Here is a 22,277-nt window from a genome sequence, read left to right on the forward strand (position 1 = left end):
TCTTTGGGGGCGTGGCCTTGGGGGAATACGCGTCCTCGAAAATCCCGGGAAAAGGAGGCCTCAAGCGGACACTTTGTTTTTCGTTTCTCTAGAGAAATCAAGAAAACGAGTGTCCGCTTGAGGCCTCCTTTTCCCGGGATTTTCGAGGACGCGTATTCCCCCAAGGCCACGCCCCCAAAGACACGGTATCCCCTCCAGCGGGGATACCGCATCTCCGGGGACGTGTCCCTGGGGGAACTTGCGTCCCCGAAGACCAGTCCCGAGGACATGTCCCTCGGGATATGGCATCCCCTCCAGCGGGGATACCGCATCCCCGAAGACATGTCCTCGGGGCTGGGTCCCCTGGGACCCCGGGGGCGGTGGGAGGCCGCGCTGTCCCAGGGGACGGGTCAGTGGACTCCCCCCGATGAACAGGGGGAGTCTGGCAACGACGTTGGAGGAACTGCGACCTGTAACACAAATAACAAATAAATAATTAGTTAATGCGATACATGACATTACTCTATGACGTACCATGTAATTTGATGTTTTAATTATTGTATGACTCGGTATATAAGTATAAGACGTTCGAATTATATTAAATTGTACCAAGTTATATATGATAATAAATTATTGTCTTGCCTTATTGGCGTGTCTTATTAATTATATCAGGAGGGTTCGATAATTAAATAAATAGATGAATGAATAAATGAATAAAAGAATAAATGAATAAATAAATAAACGATTGAATGCAACCGAGGCACTAATAAATTATCAAATAGTTCAAAATACTAATAGAAATAATTAATAGTTGAATTACTAGAACAGTCTGCAATCATAGACGAGACGATAGCTTCACATTGAGAGTATACACGCAGGCATGCATCACGTATGAAATTATAATTCAATAAATGAATGAATATATGACCAACTGAATGAATAAATAAATAAATAAATAAATGAATGCAACCGAGATACTATTAAATTATCAAATAGTTCAAAATACTAATAGAAATAATTAATAGTTGAACTACTAGAACAGTCTGCAATCATAGACGAGACGATAGCTTGACATGTGATTTTATAGAAATCATGCATGAATCAATGATGCAATTAACAAATAAATAGATGAATTACTAAATAACCGAATGAATAGATAAATGAACAAATAAATTGAGAAGCATCGAAATCATTTTAATACAAAGACGTAATTCAAATATTAATAATTTCGAAACAAAAAGTTGTGTTAACTATCATGAGTTCGAAAATGAACGATTAATTTGTCAGTCACCCTTACGCAATGCATAACAACGCAATGTACAAAAAGAAAATTTATTTGGATATTTTTTACTCATGTACACCCGGAGACTCTGATTCTGCATCAGAAGCCTATGCTTGGATACGGCCAAAGGGACCAGAATTGAACTCGTTGGGTATACTCTGAACCATTTAACTACTGAGCTTTGACGTATATATACTTTCTTAAACGGTTGCATAGAATTCGCAGAAATACCGCAAAGGGATGCCGCCGATCAGGTGGATCAAAGGGTCAATTAACGAGGTGTGAACAAGATCTATTATCAGGTGATGACAGCTCGTCTGACACCTGCTGACAATAGCGGCGCGAAAAAAAAACATTGGGTAAGGAATTTCACACCTCGTTGTCTATTAAAAAGCCATAAATTATGTTTAAATTCCTGAGCGTGCCGGCTGCCAATGTGCCTGACGCACGTGTAAAAATTGGGTATTGGAATGAGCGACGCAGATTCCCGTTTTATCGATGAGCTGGAGCCAGCCAGCGAAATGTGCGGAGAGTGGATTTGCCTAAGGAATTACACGTACTCCGTTCGGTGCGAGAAACCCAAACGTGGTGCGAGCACAGGACGCGAGGCGGTACGCCGCGGAGCGGTAGGACTACGAACGAGATCTAGAGCGCGCGAAGCAGCCCGCTGGAATATGAAATCTAGAACTATGTAACCTGCTATCACGTTTTTCTCTGTATCTAGGCAGCGCGTGAGATTATAGTATATAGAAATCATGTATAAATATGTAATTCAATTAATAAATAAATAGATTAATAACTCAATGACGAAATGAATGAACGAATGAATGAACACTCTAATTTACAAGCGTCGAAAGCATACCAATTATCTAATTGATTGATTGAGTTCGCGATAACTAGTTCAATTCTGAATCTATAATTATTTGATTTGCAGATTTGGATTCCTGAAATACAAATTAATTAGAAAATAGCGTGGGAAACTCTTTAAAATAAACTCCTCTTTCTCGTCTAAGATTTTGAAAAATATCTGAGGCTATAGGGTTGGCGTTTTCTCGAGGCAAAAGGTAGAGTATTCGTCGTTCTAATTATTCCAGCGCGCTGTTCCCGCGTAAAAATGCGTAACGAACACGAAGGACGTCGATTGAATTGATCTAGCAATAAATCCTATCGAGATATCCTTGATTCGTCACGTTTTAGAACGATAAAGTTCGATGCATCTCAACGTCAGTAATTCAAATCGAACCGACTGCTTTTTTATTTCCTCAAAGTCAACGAATACGCATAAATAATTGTTCTCTACCTGTTGACGACTTGTTGGATGCTCCTCCACAACTGCAGCACAACGCATCCTAGTTTAAAGTTGAACAGCACTGCGAAGAACTGGGCAGCTCTGATGACCGTCAAAGGTAAATCTGAAATACGAAAATATCGTGTAAAAAATCACGTGAAATTGTAGAACTGAACCAGAATTATATTTCCGAATTTGTACATAAAAGAATAAATTTGTTCCCAAATGAAAATCCCGAAGATTATCTTCCCCAATTTGTTAGACAAAAGGAATCGTAAAGTTTCAACTATTTTTAACTCACAATCAGAATATCGTCCAAAGAATATACGAGTACAGAAATAATTAAATGTGTAAATAATTGGGATTAGTTATCAAAAATCCCGACAAGATATTTGTACAGTTCAAAATAAAATTGCGAATGATCAAAGATTTTGTTCTTTTTTTAAAAAAATCCTCATTTTTCTAGACAACGATTTCTAAAAGTGTTTAAAGTCCATTACCTTCGTCGTAAATTGCACGAGTCGGATGGAAGACGGAACAGGACTATCAAAACAAGACGCCAACAACACCGCTCATCACCGCAACGACGAAGATATGTCGGAGTCACGGAGTTCACAAAATTTTCTAACGCTTATAATCAAAAACGCGTAGATCAAACACACTTCTTCCCGAGCTATTATTCAATAAAAACTGGAAACTGCACCGGACACGCGAAAGAATTGTCTGATTTTTAATTTTGACGCTTTGAAAAAGCCGATGGAAAATATTTTAAAGGAACAGAGAACTGTGGCGCAGCAGCAACTGCGAATTAATACCTGGGATTGTCGTTAGCCCGATGTATCCGTGTCTCTCTCGCTTCTATTTTTCTATTTTTTCCATGATGGCGTGCTGGGAACGACGCAGCTCTTGATGTTGTCGCTTCGGCTGCTGCCTACGTAATGAATCCGTACCGAACACCTTAGCGTCGGTTAAACCAGGCTAGTAATAAATCCCATAGAGATATCGTTATGATTTCCTATTTTTTAAATCAACAAATTGATCGATCAATTTTATAGATAGAATTATTTGGTTGGCAGATACGAATTTTCGAGATTAAAATGCATGGAAATAGCGCGAGGAAATCTTGAAAAAAAAATCTAAATTTCCATCTCGGAGTTTGAGAAATATTTAAGGCTCCTATAAAAAAACGTATAGTTTTTGAAAAAGCTATGCACCATAAATTCTTTAGGTTGGGATCATAAAAATGCGTTCAATTTCTGATCTAAACTCCGGAGAACTATGTGAAGTTTATTTTCTTGCAGTAAGTTAAATATTTCCTGATCGCAATTTTGTTGTCAGGCATATGCGAGTACGAAAAAAAATTTTAACGCGCCAGCAACGGTACGCCTAGATTATCCTCGAAGCTCTTACCAGTGAATGAAAACCACCGGAACTATTGATGATCGATATGACGGAAATGATAGACGGATAATTCCAGTATCGATTATTGTATATTATCATCATTATTTGTTATACAAGATACACAAATTGTTCGCATTATTTCTTGCTCTTCTTATTTTTATATTATAATAACAATAATTAATATGCAGTACATCTCATTAATTGTAGTTGTTTCTGTGAATTAAAATATGGTCAACGACGTATTTACAATTTTAGAGACAATTAAATAGGGTTTTTTTGCTTTCATTATTTTTCTCATTTATTATTCAAGTGCGTTCAATTCATCTAACATTACCGTCGTCATTATATCATAATCACGAACACGATCAATATCGCTATATCTCGCTATCGCTACCATTGTCATCGTCATTTTTGTTGGTTTTCGATTATAAATACAATTATTATTATTATCATTATTATTATTGTTAGCGTTACTGTTACGATTATTATTAATTTTATTATTACGATGATGATTATTATTAACTATGATTATCATTAGTGATAATATTACTATTGGTATGATTATTATTACGAGTAATATTATCATTACTTTTTTTTTATTATTAATATGATTATTTTTTTTTTATTATCGCGACCCGCACACTTTGGTATTTATATATAACAAAAAATAAAATGAAATGAAATAAAATAAAGTAAAAAAAAAATCACATCATATATGTACAATAAACGCATATAGATATTAGTTTTCTTCTTTATACACACGTAGTATTAATAATGTAGAAGAAAAATGTTAGTAACAAAGTCTGGTAGTCAATGACGAAAACTGCAGAATGATGATAATCGAAGTATCGTATAAATAAGGTGTTTGTGTTATGGTACAAATTGGAAAAAAAAAAAAAAACAATTCATCAATAATACCGTGTATATAATTTATAGTGAGGAATACATTTTGTTCGTTGAAAGTTTCTTGTGTCTCTTTCGGAGTATATCACGTTTACAAATAGAGTTCAGTTATTCTCATTTCTTTTCTCTTCCTTTTTTATTCTGGTTTTGTTCGTTTAATTGTCGATTGTGTTTGTGCCCTACGAATAAAGTAATTAAAAAAAATCATGCTACGGGTATTTGTACAGACGCAAGAGAACGGAAATATTATTTTTGCAAGGACGTGAAGTAAGAGCAATCGAAACCGACCCATGTAGCACACGTAAGTATAACGCAGCACGTCATACCGCATGATATAGGCCGATATATTTTACGTTAGCCGAATAACAAAAGTTTCTTCACCATTTTTTCATCTATTTTTCAATTTGGAATTCCTGTTTCGTAGTAATAATTCTTTATCATACGTACGAAGAGCAGCCATGTACGCAGTGTCATTATCATAGATTAGTGATATTTTTTTTGAAACAATTAGACAGCTGATATATACGTACATTTATTCACGTAATGTGATTCAATCAATTAATTCCGTATCCCATCGTACAATCTGATCATCATTTAGGGCACGCTGTAGGTGATGCGAATTGCAGCGTATTTTTTTTTTTTTTCGTTTCCTTCGTCGAGAGAGCTTTTTTCAAACACTGTTGCTGCCGGCTAATTAAGGGGGGGGGGGGGGGGTTTAATTGTCATATCGGGCGATTCCGATCTCGGTGCTAAATGAATAATTTTTTCCCGGCGTTGTTCTTGTCATTATTATTATTATTATTATTATTGATATTACGGAATAAATTCGAGGGACGACACTATGGACTTCCGGTATCGTGGTGCAGCGAGTCACTGTCACTTTCCAGATAAGTTACGTAACTGTCGGTACTGTCCGGATGCTGACCCATGTCCGGACCTCCGCCAACGCCACCTTGATGATGACCTCCGGGGGGAGGAAGAGGACCCCCTCCCCCACCTCCGTCGTTCATCGGACCCATCATACCTTGGGGAGGTAAAGGGGGCGGCGGACCACCGTGGAGGTCGTAACCGTGCATCTGATCGGAGAAACACAGAAGACAAGATTCGCATTTTTGAAAATTTTCCTCACACCGAGAATATATAGAAGAGAACAATAACGGAGGGATATTTTTCGATCGGTTAACAATCAGTTATTAATTGTAATTTCTCCGCGATTCACCTGCGAGACTAGATGATGGAACGGAGGGGCGTTGGGATCCAGGCGATCGAGGTCTGTGTGAAGTGCGAAGTCTGATAAAGCTTTCCAAGGCGGTTGATACGCTTGAACCTCGAGCGGCGTCATTCCTATGGGACTTTCGTGCCTCACAGGACTGCTGGCCACCATCGGGATACCGTGCATCCCGCCGAAGCCCAATTTTCGCCCGTCCTGCAACGGAAAATACTTCGGATTGTTAGATTTTGATTGGACCCGTGGTGAAACAATAGGGGGTCACGGGGTGATCGGCTCTCAACGTCGATAATCGTCGTCGTCGTCCGTGAACCGAGTTTAAAAAAGTTTGTTACCTTTTCTTGTTGCATCTGTTGTTTCATAGCGATAGTTTTCTTCTTGTCTTTGCACCTCTTGTTCTGGAACCAGACCCTTATTACCCTTGGACTGAGTCCTGTCATCTCCACCAACTGTTCTTTCATTAGCGCGTCCGGTCTGGGATTCGCCGCGTAACACGTACGCAAAGTGTGAAGTTGTTTTTCGTTCAATACCGTTCTGACCCTCGTCGGTTTTCCATCGGATCCACCGCCGCCCTTGTGACCACCGGAACCCCGGGGACCTCCGGTTCCAGCCTTGTGCGAACCGCTTTCGGAACCAGAATCTGTGCACGGAAATGGAGGAACAAAAAAGAAAAAGAAATAATTAAGACGACGCGTAACGAACTCTTTCGCTTCTGTTGGTTTTTTTATTCATTTGTTTTTTTATTGCATACGCGTTCGGTTTATATTTGGGGAAATATTGTCGAAGGGCATGAGTCGAGTCGCCGAAGAAAGAGGAGCGGTGTACACGTTCGAGATACGAAGAGGAAAAATAAAATGGAAGCACGCTCAATTTTCAATGTCCTAAGTAAACCCGCTGTTTAATCTGTAGAAGCAAATTCGAGAGGCTTTCAGACGGGCTTTTCTTTCGTCTCAAAAGTCCCGAAATTTTTCGAGAGCACGCCGGTTATTGAGCTCTGGGGTTACACACGTACGCTTGTACAGGTATTCTCGCCGCACCTTGTGTCACCCGATGGAACGGGTGTAGGTACCCCGCACGTATATGTATTATATGTATGTACGTATTCATATGTATTTTTGAAAAGATCTGAAAATGTTCCGCTCGCCGTGTTTCAACGCGTTCAAACAAAATTTTATCAATTCCGACAACGAGTGAAAAGTTTACCCGTTTCTCATACGCGTATAGAGACCCGATAACCGATTGATATATTTTTCTGGCTTGTGTCGGTTGTATAACATCGGTAAACAAAGATTGTGGGAAATCTCAGCGACGAATTACTCCGACACGAGGCGATACACCTTTAACGCGTATTTTTTGTTTGGCGCGAAGTCAGAATTGCATTGACAATGAGATATAATTTGAGATGTTTGTACAAAAGTTTCACCGATTTGAGATCGGTGTAGAGAATCAAAGTTATTCCGACGTATACGTACAGTAAAATAAGATAACTTTCGAGAAGTTCGAGTAATATCTATTACTTTCATTTATTCGAAACGCGTTTACGACGTGGTCCAGCATCAGCTGCCCGAGAATCGACGCATATCTACATACACATATATACAAGTTATTACGCAGCTTAGATGAGCTGGAGTTATATATTGACAATAGCTGCGTCCGCGGGAGCGACGCTCATACACGCATGCATGCGAGAAATAAAGAGATGAAAGAAAGAAAGAAAAAAAAGAAAAAAGAGAAAAAATAAAAAAGAACAGAAGCTAGGTGGATCTAAACGCAAATAAAGGTAAAAGTCGTGCGTCGATGTGTGCCCCGGTAGTTGACAGGGTGGTGTTATATTTGACACCTATCTTCCTCGCTAGACTCGAAAAGTATAAGAATATTATAACAGTCGTGTACGGGATAAGCTTTGTGTATAAGCTACAACCGACTCTCCTCATTGATCGGAAATCTCGCGTTCAACTAGACGACCACCGACCGTATACATACATATATATATAGAATTTCAGCTAGGCCCCCGAAAAAATGATCAAACCTCGTAATCGTATTTGAGATTTCTAAGCTGTGCACGCGCGAGTGTACGTGAATAAGCGTAAGTGAAATTTTCAAAGTCCGTATATAATTGCCGGCGAACAATATGGGTGTGTATAATACAGATGATACAATAGTGGACACCACCGTTGCGTATCGTCGTCGAGTAAATTACCGTACACGCGTTATAAACGCTATATAATACGAGACGAAGGGGGTTAATATATTCGTAAGTGTGTACGCGTACGAATATATACCTATACACGGACATCGGGGTGTGAATTAGGGAGAGAATTTTCGGCTAAGCTCCGGGTAGAGCCGGTCTCCGCAGCATCGGTTATGACGTTATATACGGCGAGAAACATCCGTGCGTACGTACGTACCTATAATAATACGGTTTACACCGCGCGCGCACACGTCACGGCGGGGATTAATCCCGACACGAAATCCCTTGATCCCGAGAAGGTCCGTTGGTCAAGCCTTTGTCACCCCGTACCGACTCCAATTATCAACACCTAATTATTCCCGCTGATCCCGTCGCGACAAAACCCTTCGTTCTATACCTAGGCCCGGAAATTACCTCCACGCGCGATACGACATCGTCGCGTATCCCGTGCGCGAACACGCGTCATCCGACGCGGCGACTTCGATCCAGAGATCGGCGGACGATCCGCTCGCGCGATGGAGACAAATTTTCCAGAGCACCTGTCAATTCGACTCACCTGACATCGATCCGTCGTTAGGATGCAGATGATGGTTGTTGTTGGTCAGCGAGGCGTTGTTGTTGTTCTCGTTGCCGGTGACGTTACCCGGTCCGGAGCATAGTTTCCCACCTTCCAATACGTCGTGATCGTGTCGGCAGAAAAGTCCGTCGTGCCTCAGGGCGAATTCGTCGCCCGGTACGAGTTGCCTCATGCACGCCGAACAACGAAAACATTCGATGTGGTATATCTTGCTCTTCGCCCGCATAACGAAGTCGTTTTTACTGAACGACTGACTGCACTTGTCGCACTTAGTGCCGAACAACCTGCAATCGAATCGTACGGATGATGACACATATCGGACGTCGTTGCGAGGGAGAGCGAATTCGAAGTCGATGGAAAATAAAACGTGCGAACAATAAATCGCTATTTTTATTCCGTGCGCGCTGCGTGTGCGTGCACGCGCGCGGACTTTTACAGTTTGTTTTAGGATGTCGAAGGAAGTGAAATTCGGGAGTCGCGTTTCCGACAGCCGGTCCGAGGATATCGCGAGGTAACCGTCTGAGAATATTCGACGGGCGTTTGTTGTTCCATGTCACCCTGTCAAAAAAGCGATTCGAAAAATCCGGTACCCCACGATATAACTCGAGATGCGCTGCCGGCAGCGTGGGTGGTTCCAAATATTTCCTTTCCATCCACTGTACGTATAGGACTACATGTACGTATGTGGGTTACGTATATGCACGTATGTACATACGTCCCACCAGCACGAGCGATTCGAGAAAAATAGCGACGCCGTGAAAGAAATAGAAAGATTAACGGCTGAAAATTCATCGAGTTCCCTTACCTCACGTAATCCCGTTTGCAGTACGTTTTACCGTCGCGTACGAAGCAGGTGCAACTTTCGTCGAGGAATTGCTGACATTCGGCGCACTTCAGACATGCCGCGTGCCATTCCAGATCTGGTGCAACCCTCAGTATCCACTGATCGTGAATTCTGCCGCCGCATCCGACGCAGTGCGATGTTCTGCTCTCTGGAAACGAAAAAACGAGGAGGAAAATTTTTTTTTAAATTCAACGAGCATATCCGCGACGCGTGTACGAAAAATGGTAAAGTGACGTTTGCGAAAAGCGAGTGAACTGTTTCGAAAGAATTTGCGGGGCGATTCGAGCGTTGGTTTATCACATTTTCGCATGCGTAACGTGTGCGATTTTCAACGAGTGCGCGGAGGGAATGAGACGACGGAAAGTTTATTTTACGCAGTTGTGCGGAAAAGAAAGGGATTAACAAATCCTACCGAGAGATCTTCTCGGTCCATAATGGGCGGAGTTATTCGAGTGTGTGAAGCCGGTGTTACTACTACTACTGTCTTGGTAAAGATACGTATGTCGGAAGTGGTTCTGGGCGGAGTTTTGTCCACCGGGTATCAAAACTCCACCCCTAAAACTCCACACCGCAATCGTAACGCTCCGTACGTATATAACAAAGAGGCATGTGTGCCGTTTACATGTGGTAGGGTATACACGTATACGTTACAAACGTACGTGCGTATACGTATATATTTTCGTACATATATATATATACTCGAAGCGCATCCCCGCAGCTGTGTACAACACGAATAAAATCCGCGCCAGCGCGTAGAGTCGAGGAGTATAATACCGTACGTCGGCTGTGATACACCCCCTTCCAGAACAGGGCACGCGACGTATACCGTGCAGAAGTGAATCGGACGTAAGCGCAAGCGCCGGATGTTGGATTCGGTGCGAATGCGCGCTATCCGGCGAATAGGGGTAGGTGCGAGGATGAGCCACTTTTATTTTCCTCCCGTTGCTCGACCGAATTCGGAATTCGTATTTCGATAGAAATTTTTTTTGCTCCAGTGAACGAGACGATTTTCACAACGATTGAACGACGAATGGCGATGAGAATCAAGCTGCAGATTTGGAGCGGTGCGAATCGGATGATCTTACGACTCGATGTGAGATTTGTCTGCATGGGATGCAAGTCGATCAATATATGTACGCATTTCTGTTACATATCTGCAAATTGACGATTTGTAGAGAACTTGAAAATTGTAGGAAAAAAGCGATTCTTAAATATCGTCACTCGACGTTCTTTGACTTTTTTTTTTTCTTTCGAATATTTGACTTCGTCGTGTGTGTGAAATTGTTGAATTGCCCGAAGGTTGAAAACCAGAAGAGTTCAACCCTTTTACTTTCAATGAATTTTCTCCCTTGTTGTCGTATAAGGGGGAGGTACCTTGCAAGAGGAAGAAGTGTACCGAAAAATCCACCAGATATGAGGGACAAATTTGAGGAGGAAAAAAAATATCTTCTCTTCAGAGCTGTCAAATTTTTTTTGTTCAAAGGCCACGTTTGCCTGCAACCCTTAAATTTCCGCCAATTCCGTAACGTTTCACCCCACAATCCCGATCGAATTATACGTACAATATTATATGTATAATAATTATGTATTCCGAATTTATGTACACTGTGAAAAAGGACTAACAATAAATGTAATTCTTGATTTACGTCGAAGATGTGGTCATCGAATCAACTGCGGTTCCAGTACATTCAGACGAATCGAATAATCGAACTTGAACATACCGAATCGTCTGATCATAACGACAGTTGAAGCGACTCTGTTTTATGTCCAACTGAATTACATTTATTCAAATCAAGAAAAGATTCGTTTCGCCATATTTGGTTTATAGACAATCAAATATCATTTTCCCCGTAACGAATCCTTCTTCCCAATGATATAGCTGACCCGATATTCGAAGACAAGAATTTCTCTTTCAAACGACTGCGTCTCTTCGAGAAGTCATGAGAGATATGGGTACAGATTTTTGGCCCCAGAACGATCTATGCATTTCTTCTTCACTCAAAAATGAAAAATAAAAATCCAGCGATCCGAATAACATCGAAAATCCTTTTTTATCCTCATACTCCGTTCTCACCTATTATCCTACTCGCGAAGATCAAGTGTACGCGTACACGCACGACGATCTCTCATCTCTTTGGGTACGGTGAAAAATATACCGAGATAACTAAATTCTGATAATTAGCGAAGGTGTTAATGAAATACCTTGCGAACTTGCGCGACGATCGCACGTACACACTCGCGCGCGTATACGGCTTAAGAATTAGTGGTAGAAAGACGGGGGGTTGGGGGGTGGAGAGCGAGGGGGATGGGGTGGGGGGGGGGATGGGGGGGGTGTAACATCAGCACGGGTCGGCGTCGGACACCCAAGTCGGCGTCTCTGAACTGCGGCAGTCGAGTGCACCTAACCAGACATTCCTAACACGCTTTCCGGCGCCGATCGCCGGTCACCCGACGACTGTCCCCTGCATGGCGCCCTTATAGCTCATCCCGTGCCGCTGCAACGCAACGCGACGAACGCCTTTTTAACGCATTATTATCCCCGCAAGAGATCCCGAATAAATCCCAAAATCCTTAAATCCGTATACACGTGCGTCTCCGCGCGTATATACCTATACACGGATACGCGCGCAGAGGACTTTTTTCTCCCCAGCTTATATTCGCCGATATTCTTCCGCGCGTACAGCTTTTCCAAATATAAGGGCTGAATATGAGCTTTCGAAAAGCTCCTCCTTAAATTCACCTTGTATAATACCTGTACGCGGTACATCTCTGTACGCCCTCCGGTGATTCGGGTACATGCGCGATTTTTATACGTGCGATCGCAAAAAAAAAAAAAGAATCTGCAGAGAGCGGTGAGAAAAATTAAAGGATTCCGTTGCAGGTACGTAAAACGCGAACGGACGCACGCTAAGAGAGTTCTGTGAATTTTCGGCAATGAGACTCGAAATATTTTCAAAGAAAAAGTCCTGCGAACAAACGTTCGCCGCTGCACGATCGCGCAGCGAATATAATAAACGAGATCGGCGAGCAGAGTTCGGCGCTGGAACATAAAGATGAAAAATCTCGAGTTCCAGGACTCCGGGGTTGTAGGGGGAGGAGAAAAAAATGAAAAAAAAAAGGAGGACTAGGTACAGGTATACGCGGCGCGGGGGGATACCGCTGCAGTACGATGCTCCGCGGAGAGCGCGAGCTAATCCCCGCTGCAGATGATACTAAATTTAGGATGTACGTTTAAATGAGGCAAAGGTTGTCTTTAGATATCCCTGTAGAATTTATGTAGGTGTTACAGGTCGGGCTTTATCAGTGGCCGGCATTCCGAGGCGTCCTGTCGGCGTCCCGAAGGCACCGAGGAGATGCAACCGCGGAGCTTCTGCTGCCGCTTCTCCTACTCTACGCGGCCCGAGAGGGAAAACGAACGCGTCGCCCCGGTCGTCCTGCCGACGCGGCGCCCCGACGTCGCCGAAGAGCAGGTTCTAATTCCGCTTTGACTCAGTTCTGCTGCTTTAATCTTTTTCTCACATACGTGTAGGTGTACACGGTATACGTATACCCCCGAATACGTATAAACCTGAATGTATACAGTACAGGTCCGCGCGTACGTTGTACGTTATACGTATATCCGTGTATCGACGATCGCTGACCTGCGGCACCGCAAGTCTTTCCAGAATATAGGTATATATATATATATATACGTCGAGGTTTCCTTCCTTTTTTTTCCCTCTCTTTTTCTGTTTTCTATTTTATTTTTTATTTATTTTTTTTTTATCATTCTCTCAACTTTTCATCCCGTCGCTCGCTGGATGGTTGATGTTGCAGGTGCCCAGTTATTCATACGTATACCAGTGTACGTATACAAGGTACATAATTAAGAACAGCGATAGTTCATGTACAGCAAATCTCTGTATAAATGGCGTGTGCGTTATATGTCGTCCATTAATTTATATACCTGCGTTTCAAGGTTAGCTACTCTTACCAAAAATCACTTTCAAGTTAACATTGCGGTATATACCTTGATTGGAAATTTAATATAAAAATATATACTTCCGAAGGTATTATACGGGGTTTTGGGTAAAAGTAGGTATACATATATACACGCGCAGGGTGTACATAACGACGTACATATGTACAGAGCTACTTAGGGTAGGTAAGTTCAATATATATATATACATTCGTTCGATAGGATCGTCTCGAGCTGCTCTAAGCGTTATATCCTTGATCTGAGATAAGAAAGTACGGAAAAAGGGCTTCTTCCTACCGTGGAAAACAAGCCTCCGCTTCAATTTGCAACTTATTGGGTCCTATTACCGTGTTTACTGCCGGACCTGCGGCGCGCACAGTATACGAATACCGCACGCGGATCCGGAAGTCGTCAATTTGCGAAGCATTTCCGGTAAATGGAGATACGATATCTACGAATAATCTAACGACCGTACGAATAAAATTTCGTACGGTCACAGAGGTATAACGATACTCCGAAATTGAAATATAAAATCAAATCGTCACTAATTGCCGTACGGATGTTTCGAAATCCCCGGTATCCCATAACGTGTATTGTCCTGCAGGATATACCGTGCACCGAGGAAACGAAGAGAGAAAGAAAAAAGGACATAGGTATATATATATATATATAATCGTTTTGACATTGACAGAAGACAGGACTGCCGGCGCAGACGTCCAGCGAGCTACACCAGGACGACGGTGTCCTCGAACACAGATATATTATATATATATATATATATACCTATATCCGGAATGAAGACGTTCGTCATAGTCCAGATAGTCCTTGAGGACCTCGTAAGGGCGTGTTGGTATTTTTGCCATGCACAGTTAGCCTTACGCGAGTTCCTCTGCAGTCTTCGGGTTTACGGTTACGTTTCTTTCTTTCACATATGTATAATTTCTTTATATCCGCGTAGCACGCGCTGCCGCAACCCTCCAAAACCGAATCGGTAGAATTTTTATTTCCTTTCGCTCGCCACTTTTCCTTGATTTTTTTCGTTTTCACGGTCGCAAGACGCGCAGGTATCGAGGGGGCGAATAATAGCGGGCCGATCCCGCAGGATCCGCGGTCGGACAATCAAGGATATAAGCATGTGTGACCCGGAGACGTGATCTACTGTTTAGTTTTCTCCTCCTCCGTATGCGACGTGTATTTTGTAATCACAGGTGTGTCACGTGCATGAAAAACTTGACGAAAACCGTTTCGTACAGGTGATTTTCTTTTCTTTGTCATCTCTTTCGCACGAATCCGAATTTGTAAGCCTGTAATAATTTTGTCGCGATCGTCGTCGCAAGTATTCCCGTCCGGTGCAGACGGGTACCGCCGATACGCAAGTGCGACTTACGTATATCGAGTATATCTCGTGTCACACGAGTCCGACTCGCTCGGTAGGTTTCTGCCAGGTTTCCGCGTAGGCCTAATTCAATTGCAGGCGTCCGCCGCTCCGCAAACACTCATGATAATTCAATCAGCTTCAATCTCCCGACCCCCGAAGCCCGACCACCACCGTATACGGTATATATACGATACTGCGGTATACACGTACCCGCGCGCTGATGCATGGCCCTTCCCCACGCTAAACTTTTACCCCGAACACGTACCCCCGAATTTCGACATCCGCACGCGCCCGGGAAAAACTTCGACTGCGATCTGCCCCCGTATATACGGATATTTTATGTACATAGAGAAACCTAATGTACGTAACGATGCATACACTTATTTAAATGCATCGTTTGAACTTATGTAGTGGGACGTATGTACGTGTTACATTATACGTAGTTGGACGAAATCCGTCAACGCGCGTCCTGACGCTGATTGATATACTATAATATAAAGAATTATTTCGTACACGTCCGTACAACTGTTTTTCCGATCTGTACATAATTTACGAACACGAATCGCGATCGGTGTAAATAATATCATGATTTTCGAATGAATGGATGAACGAATGAATGAAAGCACATGGTTGATTTGCGATATGTGTATATCGGCTTCTCTACGTGATATTCTTCGTCGTTTTTTCCACACAATAATCTATGCCTATGACTTCAACCGTACAGCGAATCACAATGAGATCAGAATTATCTCATTAATTAGATCGGCGATTGCCATGCATAGATAATACCAGAAATTTTGGTCACCCTGCAGTTCGCTTCATAATCGGTAATTACGTGGGTGCAATTGACATCGGGTTATCGCCCTTTATCCCCACCCCCCCCCCGCGGATAAGTTTTCGGCATTAAAGAATCTTTTTCTCCACCGTTCGTGCGGGTGGATGTAATTCACCCGCCCCCCCCGAACGTAAATAGGTATACAAGGCGTATACGTATGTGTGTGTTTACAGACTTAGGTATACGTACATACGCATCGGTCCGTATGTATGTACGATAGGCTGGGAGCACTTTGCCTGATTAAATCGCAACGACTGTTCGCTCTTTCAAATGGAATAGGTATACCAACGTATACCCCGCTCACATATATCCGTCCATGCGATACGTTTGCGGGCAAATATATCGCTCGAATGATTAGCTGCATGTGTATCAAAAAAAAAAAAAAGGTGAGAATAACGAACCGATCAAATCACTGAGATTTAAACATTGGATATATTTTTCCGAATAGCGATCGCCGACACGTCGCCCCGGTTGGATAAAATTCCGGATACGAGGAGGAGGAGGAGGACGCGGGATAAGGTCGCGCCAAAGGGGGGATGCGATCAAAAGGAGATATACCGAGACGATTGTACCTACTTTGAGAAAGCGGATCTCCGGACTCGTCCTGAATTTTGACGGGCGATATTTTCAGAGACCTCGGAGGTCCCTGAAGTCCTAGGGGCCCTGGACCGCCGCCTGCGTTGGCCCGTTGCATGGCGGTGGGCCCCCCTATTTCTGAAACTCTTAAATTTCTTCGTGCTGTATCCTGATCCGATAACAACGTACCGTAACACTTGTCCAACCAACGATTTCGCCGGTTAATTATGACCGTTGAAAAACTCAATATTTCAGATCCTCCGTTTATATCGTAACCGCACTCCGCGTACGAAGGCGTCGCACAAAACCTTCTCCTGTACTTAGCCACTCTGATAACTTTTGATCAGAATCTATCGTTCACAGCTCTGCACTTGGATTACTTTTTTATATCTCTATTTCGTATTTTTATTATCTCTTTCTATTCTCTCTTCGGAGACGTCGTTATGCTCGTTCAGTTTCAGATTTAAACCCGTATTTATATGTATATTATTGTATGTATACAATTTTCATTGAAATTATATTAACGTTACCCGATGTTGACTTGCAAAATATTTATACATATATGCATATAAATCGAAATTGCACTTCTATTGTGTTATATGTACAACAGCTCCAACACTTATATTATCAATAATAATAATAATAACTCGATGAACAATTATATATTACAATTATTAAAACTTATCACAAATTATACAATTCCTCATATATTCATATTACATATACATGTATGATACATGACACGCACGCACGATTTTTTTTTTCTTTTTCAATTTTGCACATTCGACACAATTATATTATATACATGCAACTTCCCTTAATTTCCTTTCTCTTTTTTTTCTTTTTTTTTCTCTTTTGTTCGCGCCAAATATCGGGCAATAAATTAATATCGGTTCGATCGTTGCGCGAGGTGCGATGCGGGCACAGGGTTGAAACAACGAAGAAATTATTTATTTTTGACGCTCAGGCGAGGTCGACCGAAGGGTTGTTTTTCGACGGTGTCGCGTGCGTGCGCGTACCACTCGTTGTCGATTATTTTTATTTATTTTTTATTTATTTATTTATTTATTTATTTTTTTCGTTAATTAAAAATTGTTCTTTTTTTCCGTTTCAAGCCCCGACAAAGTTGACAGCGCGGGGCCCTGCGAGGCACTGAAACAGAATTTGTCGGGTAGCCGCCCACGGGTTTAGTTTCCCCCACGTAACCTCCGGAACCACCACTATCAGAGGTGGGAAAGTAGAAGGCAGAAGCGGGCATCGGCAACGGGAACAACGGAGATACGAGTTCGATTTCAGGAGTGTTGGGTCCCAGCCATACGCGCGCAACACAACGCCAGTGGCTGTTCCACGCCTCCCCAGATTCCCATTGGATAAACCCCGCGATTCGGTACACAAAATGGCTGACACCCTAATCGATTCCTCGTCCTGCACCTCTACCTCCGGACGCACACCACACCCTCCCTGTTCCTCGCCGCTCGGAGAATTCCCGCTACCTCCTGAGGGAACGCCGGCGTGCAGAACGGAGCAACAACGGCGCCCATTGCTGCAGAGAACGCGGACGGGCCGAGAATTTTTTTTTCATCCTTTATCCCTTTTTTCTCCATATTTTCATCCCCCCGCCCCTCCCTGCCCCTTTTTTTCGAGGACTCCGCGCGACCGAGAGTCGGAAAGTGCCGTATATAACCCGAATATAGATATTTCGAACAGAAGTAGGAATCCGGTGAAAGAACGTCGTATTTTTCGTCTAGGATTATACGAGGCTCACCGCGATCCTCTCTATACGAGTCTGCGAGTTTCGCGGGAGCGCTAAATTTTCCAGGACTCGATGCGCCGAAGGGATGAAATATTAAAGGACCGAATACGCGGGATACCCTCGCAGGGACTTTACGTCGCCGTCAAAATTTTACGCCTAATTGTTCAACTTACGAAAATTTCAGTAATTTCGCAAACTCATTACGAAACGTCCCGCGATATTCGAAGTTAGGGGTTGAAAATTGTCTTTGAGAATCCAAGTCGATCTGTGACGACGATATTGTTCGTGACTTTTCTTATTTTCTTTTATTTCGAGGTGACCTCTGTCGCTTCTACATGCACACCGGAAATTTCAATGGTCTCCGGAAAGGATATTAATTTTTTTTGGTGCTAATTTCTTCGCGTTTTGCCTTCGGTAGTCCGAACTACCCAGTCGCATCATAATGCCGTGTAGTAGCCCTGTACTCAAGTTTGTAGCGCGCTGTGCAGAGCAGGCACATGCATCATCATCGTCACAAGAAGAAGAAGAAGAAGGAGAAGAAGAGGAGAAGGAGAAGAAGGAGAAGAGGAAAAAGAAGCGCATCTGCCTCGTGTGCAGTTTGTTGATAGTCGCCGCTGCTGCACAGTTGGCTAGCTTTGTCGGCTCCTTTCTGCTCTCAAGAGATCGAGCTGCTTAAGAGGTTCTTCTCTTCTGCAGCTCTTCCGCTGGCTGGCAGCAGGACCTCTGGGGTTAACGAAAAAGAAGAAGAAAAAAAAAAAAAAGAAAAAAAAAACGAGGAGGACTGGAAAAAACCAACAAAAGTAGTGTAGATAAAGACCCGTGTATATACGTATACACGAGCTAGAAGCAAAATGTAAAAGGACATGCACAAGAAAGAGGAATAAAAGAGACGAAAAAAAATCAATTTCAAGACCCGCTCGTATCCTAGTGAGAGGTATATCATCCGAATGCACACGTATATATATACATATGCGTCTGATCTCTCGATCCGTGACGAAACGAAATAGAAGAAATGGAAGAAGAAAAAAATAAAAAAGAAAATAAAAAAAAGAACCAAAACGAGCAGCGGTCGCACGATCTGGCTTAAGATTTTTTGGGCCAGAAATAAAGCGCATCATTGCTTATGGATCCGCAACGATGCGATGATAAATTCTTAAAGACCCGGCCCTACACTTCGGCTACTGTATTATGTAGCTCGGAGTTCACGCGTATTTTAGCACCAAAGATTCTTTTCTATTATACATTTGTGTACGTCCACTTACGTACAGTATATTTATATATATATGTATACACGTGTTGCACAAACGTCCATATATGACGTTACATTATAATATACGCGCCATTGATTGCGCGAGAGTTTTTCGTGTTTTATGTATACCTAGGCTACTATACGCCTACGGTATACGTATATCCGTACGTACATATATTCCTATAATGTACACCAACGTATCTAGCAGCTTCGATCGATCCGTGTACATACGCCTTTGTCTAGGCGTACGTCTATACCTATGGACATCCGTTATATATTATACGTGTATTCGGTGGAGAACAGTAGCCCCATATCCCGTCCCGGCTATGCGGTGTCGATGACGCCGATGTTCGTAAAATTATGTGTCACATTGCGCGAGCACACGTTATAATATATTCGTAGAGAGGAGCAGCTTATTAATGAGATACGCTTAGGTACGAAGTAGTGCACTTGGCTATTTGCGTTACAGTTTTCAGAATTTCACGTTTGTATGACGTACAGAAATGTATAGTGTGTATATAGAAGTGTACGACAGGTATATCGCGCACACCTTCGCGTGTCTTCGATAAATCTTGAATTTATTATTAGCCGTTCATTTATTAGGCCTGTATCTGCGGCATTGCACACGTTGTGCATTATACGTTTAATACACAGGGTCGCAATAGCGTCACTTTTACGATATACACCTATAACGAGCCCAAATATCATAAATAATTTAACGATATCAAATAGACAAATTTCCACGCATATATGTATATAATGGACGTACTGAAAATCGCTGGAGTATTATATGGCAACGAATACCTCAGGAGTTATAAGTATATATGTATATATATAAAACTATACAAGGTAAATTATCTCGCGAAAAAATCACCAAATCGCATGCATACTAATGAGGGTTCCTCGGATAATTGATGATCGTTACTACCGATCCCATGGTATATAGCTATGTGTACATACGCGCCTATTTACAACCTCGACTTCTACCTCCGTTTCAGAAAAACCCCGATGGTCGAATATCGTAGGTAATGCGGGGGGGCAGGGGGAGGGGGGGGGCAAGGGGGGTTGTAAATTCTTGGATCCTAGATTAGCGACGTGTGCGTACGCACACTTGTACGTACGCACGCCTTACATACCTATGTAAACACGTACACGTACATTATATATATATATATGTCCCGGCAGGAGCAGCGTAGGCAAATATTTGTCCAATTCTTTTCTCTCCCTCGTCTTTTTTTCTCTCTCTCTCTCTCTCTCTATTCTCCTTTTTCTTTTTTTATCCATCGACATCTCTATATATATATATATATATATCCCGCTTTTGCACAACTCTATTTAATGTTATATACCCAAAAATTGTTAGAACCCGCGATAGCCGTGCTAGCCTAGCCTAGCCTAGCCAGGGCGTTTTGTGTACGTTTACCATTAGGTAAATACTAAATACATACGGAGGTACGTATATAGAAGCGATAATAAATATGTTGTTGCTGCTGCTGCTGGTGCACCGCGCTGTGCCGCGTAGGCCAGGCGCCATGGTTTACGACGACCACTGTTCTGCTCGTACCTCGATACACCTCGTCGACGGTGGCCAGGTAATGTAATAACACCCGGCAGTTTCCAGGTTCTTCCTCAATATCGGAAACGACTGATCGGGAGTCAGGTAGCTACATAATACACCGCAGCCTTGGCTCAGGGAATTAAAGGAATTGTAAGCAGCTACTTATCTAACTGGACAACGGACAACGTAATTCGTAATTTTCAAAAAAAAAAAAAAAAAAAAAGAAAGGATAATTGCGAACATCGAATTGCAATAGTTGGGCAATAATTTTGTACGTGTGATCGGAAATCGTCTAAACCCTGTACGGTTGGTATATAGATTATATGTAGACACCTTATATACATACGTGGTTTATATACCTTATGGAATAAACAACGAGAGCGACACAGTGGCGTGACGCGTATACTACCTATACACGTATAGCGATATTCCCGAGTTCTTCGTCTCGTCGTTATATACCACGGCTCCGCTCTGCATTTCGGTTACACGCGCGTACATCTATACGAGAGTATATCTCCATACACGTACGTACCACATAAGGCTACAGAGCGGTGTTATCTCGCCACGATCTCGCCCGGCTAAAAGCTTCTCCCTCTGCCTTCTTCGTCGGCCCCGCGTTTCGTCTCCTCCCCCTTATTCGCCTCTTTCTCCGCTCTTCTCTTCTCTTCCCTTTACCTTCCCTTCCCTTCCCTTCCCTTCCCTTCCCTGCGATCCGGAGGTCCCCGTTCGCCGTGCACTCACCCTCTCAAGGCTTCCTTCCATCCCGCCTACCGTCGTTCAATCTTCGAACACCAACACCGTCGCGCTACGATTTTTTACGAATCTTTCCCCTCCTCCTTCTCTCCTAGCGCCCCCTCACTTCTCTCTACCTCTTTCCACCGCGTCTGTCTCATCTCTTCCTCTCCCTCTCCCTCTCTCTCTCTCTCTCTCCGCGCTCTCCTTTGTACTCTCTGTCTCCTCTCGTGTCGAATACGTCGGCTACAGAACATCCGAACTGGTTAACATCTTGTAACGCGTGTTCGAAAACCTTCGCGCGATCATCTTCGACCGTTCGCTGCGTACGCGCTGCCGTTACCGATTCGCCGGCTCCCGACGATCGCCTCTAGTTTTTCTTCGGTTCCGAACGAGGAGAATTTTTTTTTTTTTCTCAATCGACGTCTACGAGACCGCGATCAGGGGTCGCGCACCTCGGATCCACGTCCGGTACTCGCCGGTGCGCGGTGCCGCGCTCGTTTCCCGCTACACCGCTGAGGAGGAGAGTCGTAATACAATGGCGA

General features: G+C 42.9%; 1 protein-coding gene and 1 long non-coding RNA gene across 5 annotated transcripts in view; both read right to left on the minus strand.

Annotated features, from left to right (window-relative positions):
* Positions 1-295: 295 nt before the first annotated feature.
* On the minus strand, positions 296-3,358 carry LOC105688019. Its single transcript, XR_001103149.3, has 3 exons — positions 3,050-3,358; positions 2,562-2,673; positions 296-449 (listed from the first exon to the last, which is right to left on the minus strand). It is a non-coding gene; the product is annotated as an uncharacterized LOC105688019 (long non-coding RNA).
* A 1,119-nt stretch (positions 3,359-4,477) lies between these two features.
* LOC105687989 (insulin gene enhancer protein ISL-1) overlaps positions 4,478-22,277 on the minus strand; it is a 32,841-nt gene continuing 15,041 nt past the window's right edge. Inside the window, exons 1-6 of one of the 4 annotated variants that reach the window (XM_020853509.2) lie at positions 16,441-18,015; positions 9,655-9,841; positions 8,829-9,133; positions 6,417-6,721; positions 6,073-6,294; positions 4,480-5,929 (exon numbers count right to left, since the gene is read on the minus strand). In XM_020853509.2, coding sequence (XP_020709168.1) covers positions 5,693-5,929; positions 6,073-6,294; positions 6,417-6,721; positions 8,829-9,133; positions 9,655-9,841; positions 16,441-16,558 — 1,374 coding nt within the window. In that variant the 5' untranslated portion in view covers positions 16,559-18,015 and the 3' untranslated portion in view covers positions 4,480-5,692. Of the gene's footprint in view, positions 5,930-6,072; positions 6,295-6,416; positions 6,722-8,828; positions 9,134-9,654; positions 9,842-16,440; positions 18,016-22,277 lie in introns of those variants that run through there. The other 3 variants (XM_048658394.1, XM_048658396.1, XM_048658395.1) reach the window with 3 other exon arrangements.

Source organism: Athalia rosae, chromosome 7, assembly GCF_917208135.1.
Source record: "Athalia rosae chromosome 7, iyAthRosa1.1, whole genome shotgun sequence".
Lineage (NCBI taxonomy): Eukaryota > Metazoa > Arthropoda > Insecta > Hymenoptera > Athaliidae > Athalia > Athalia rosae.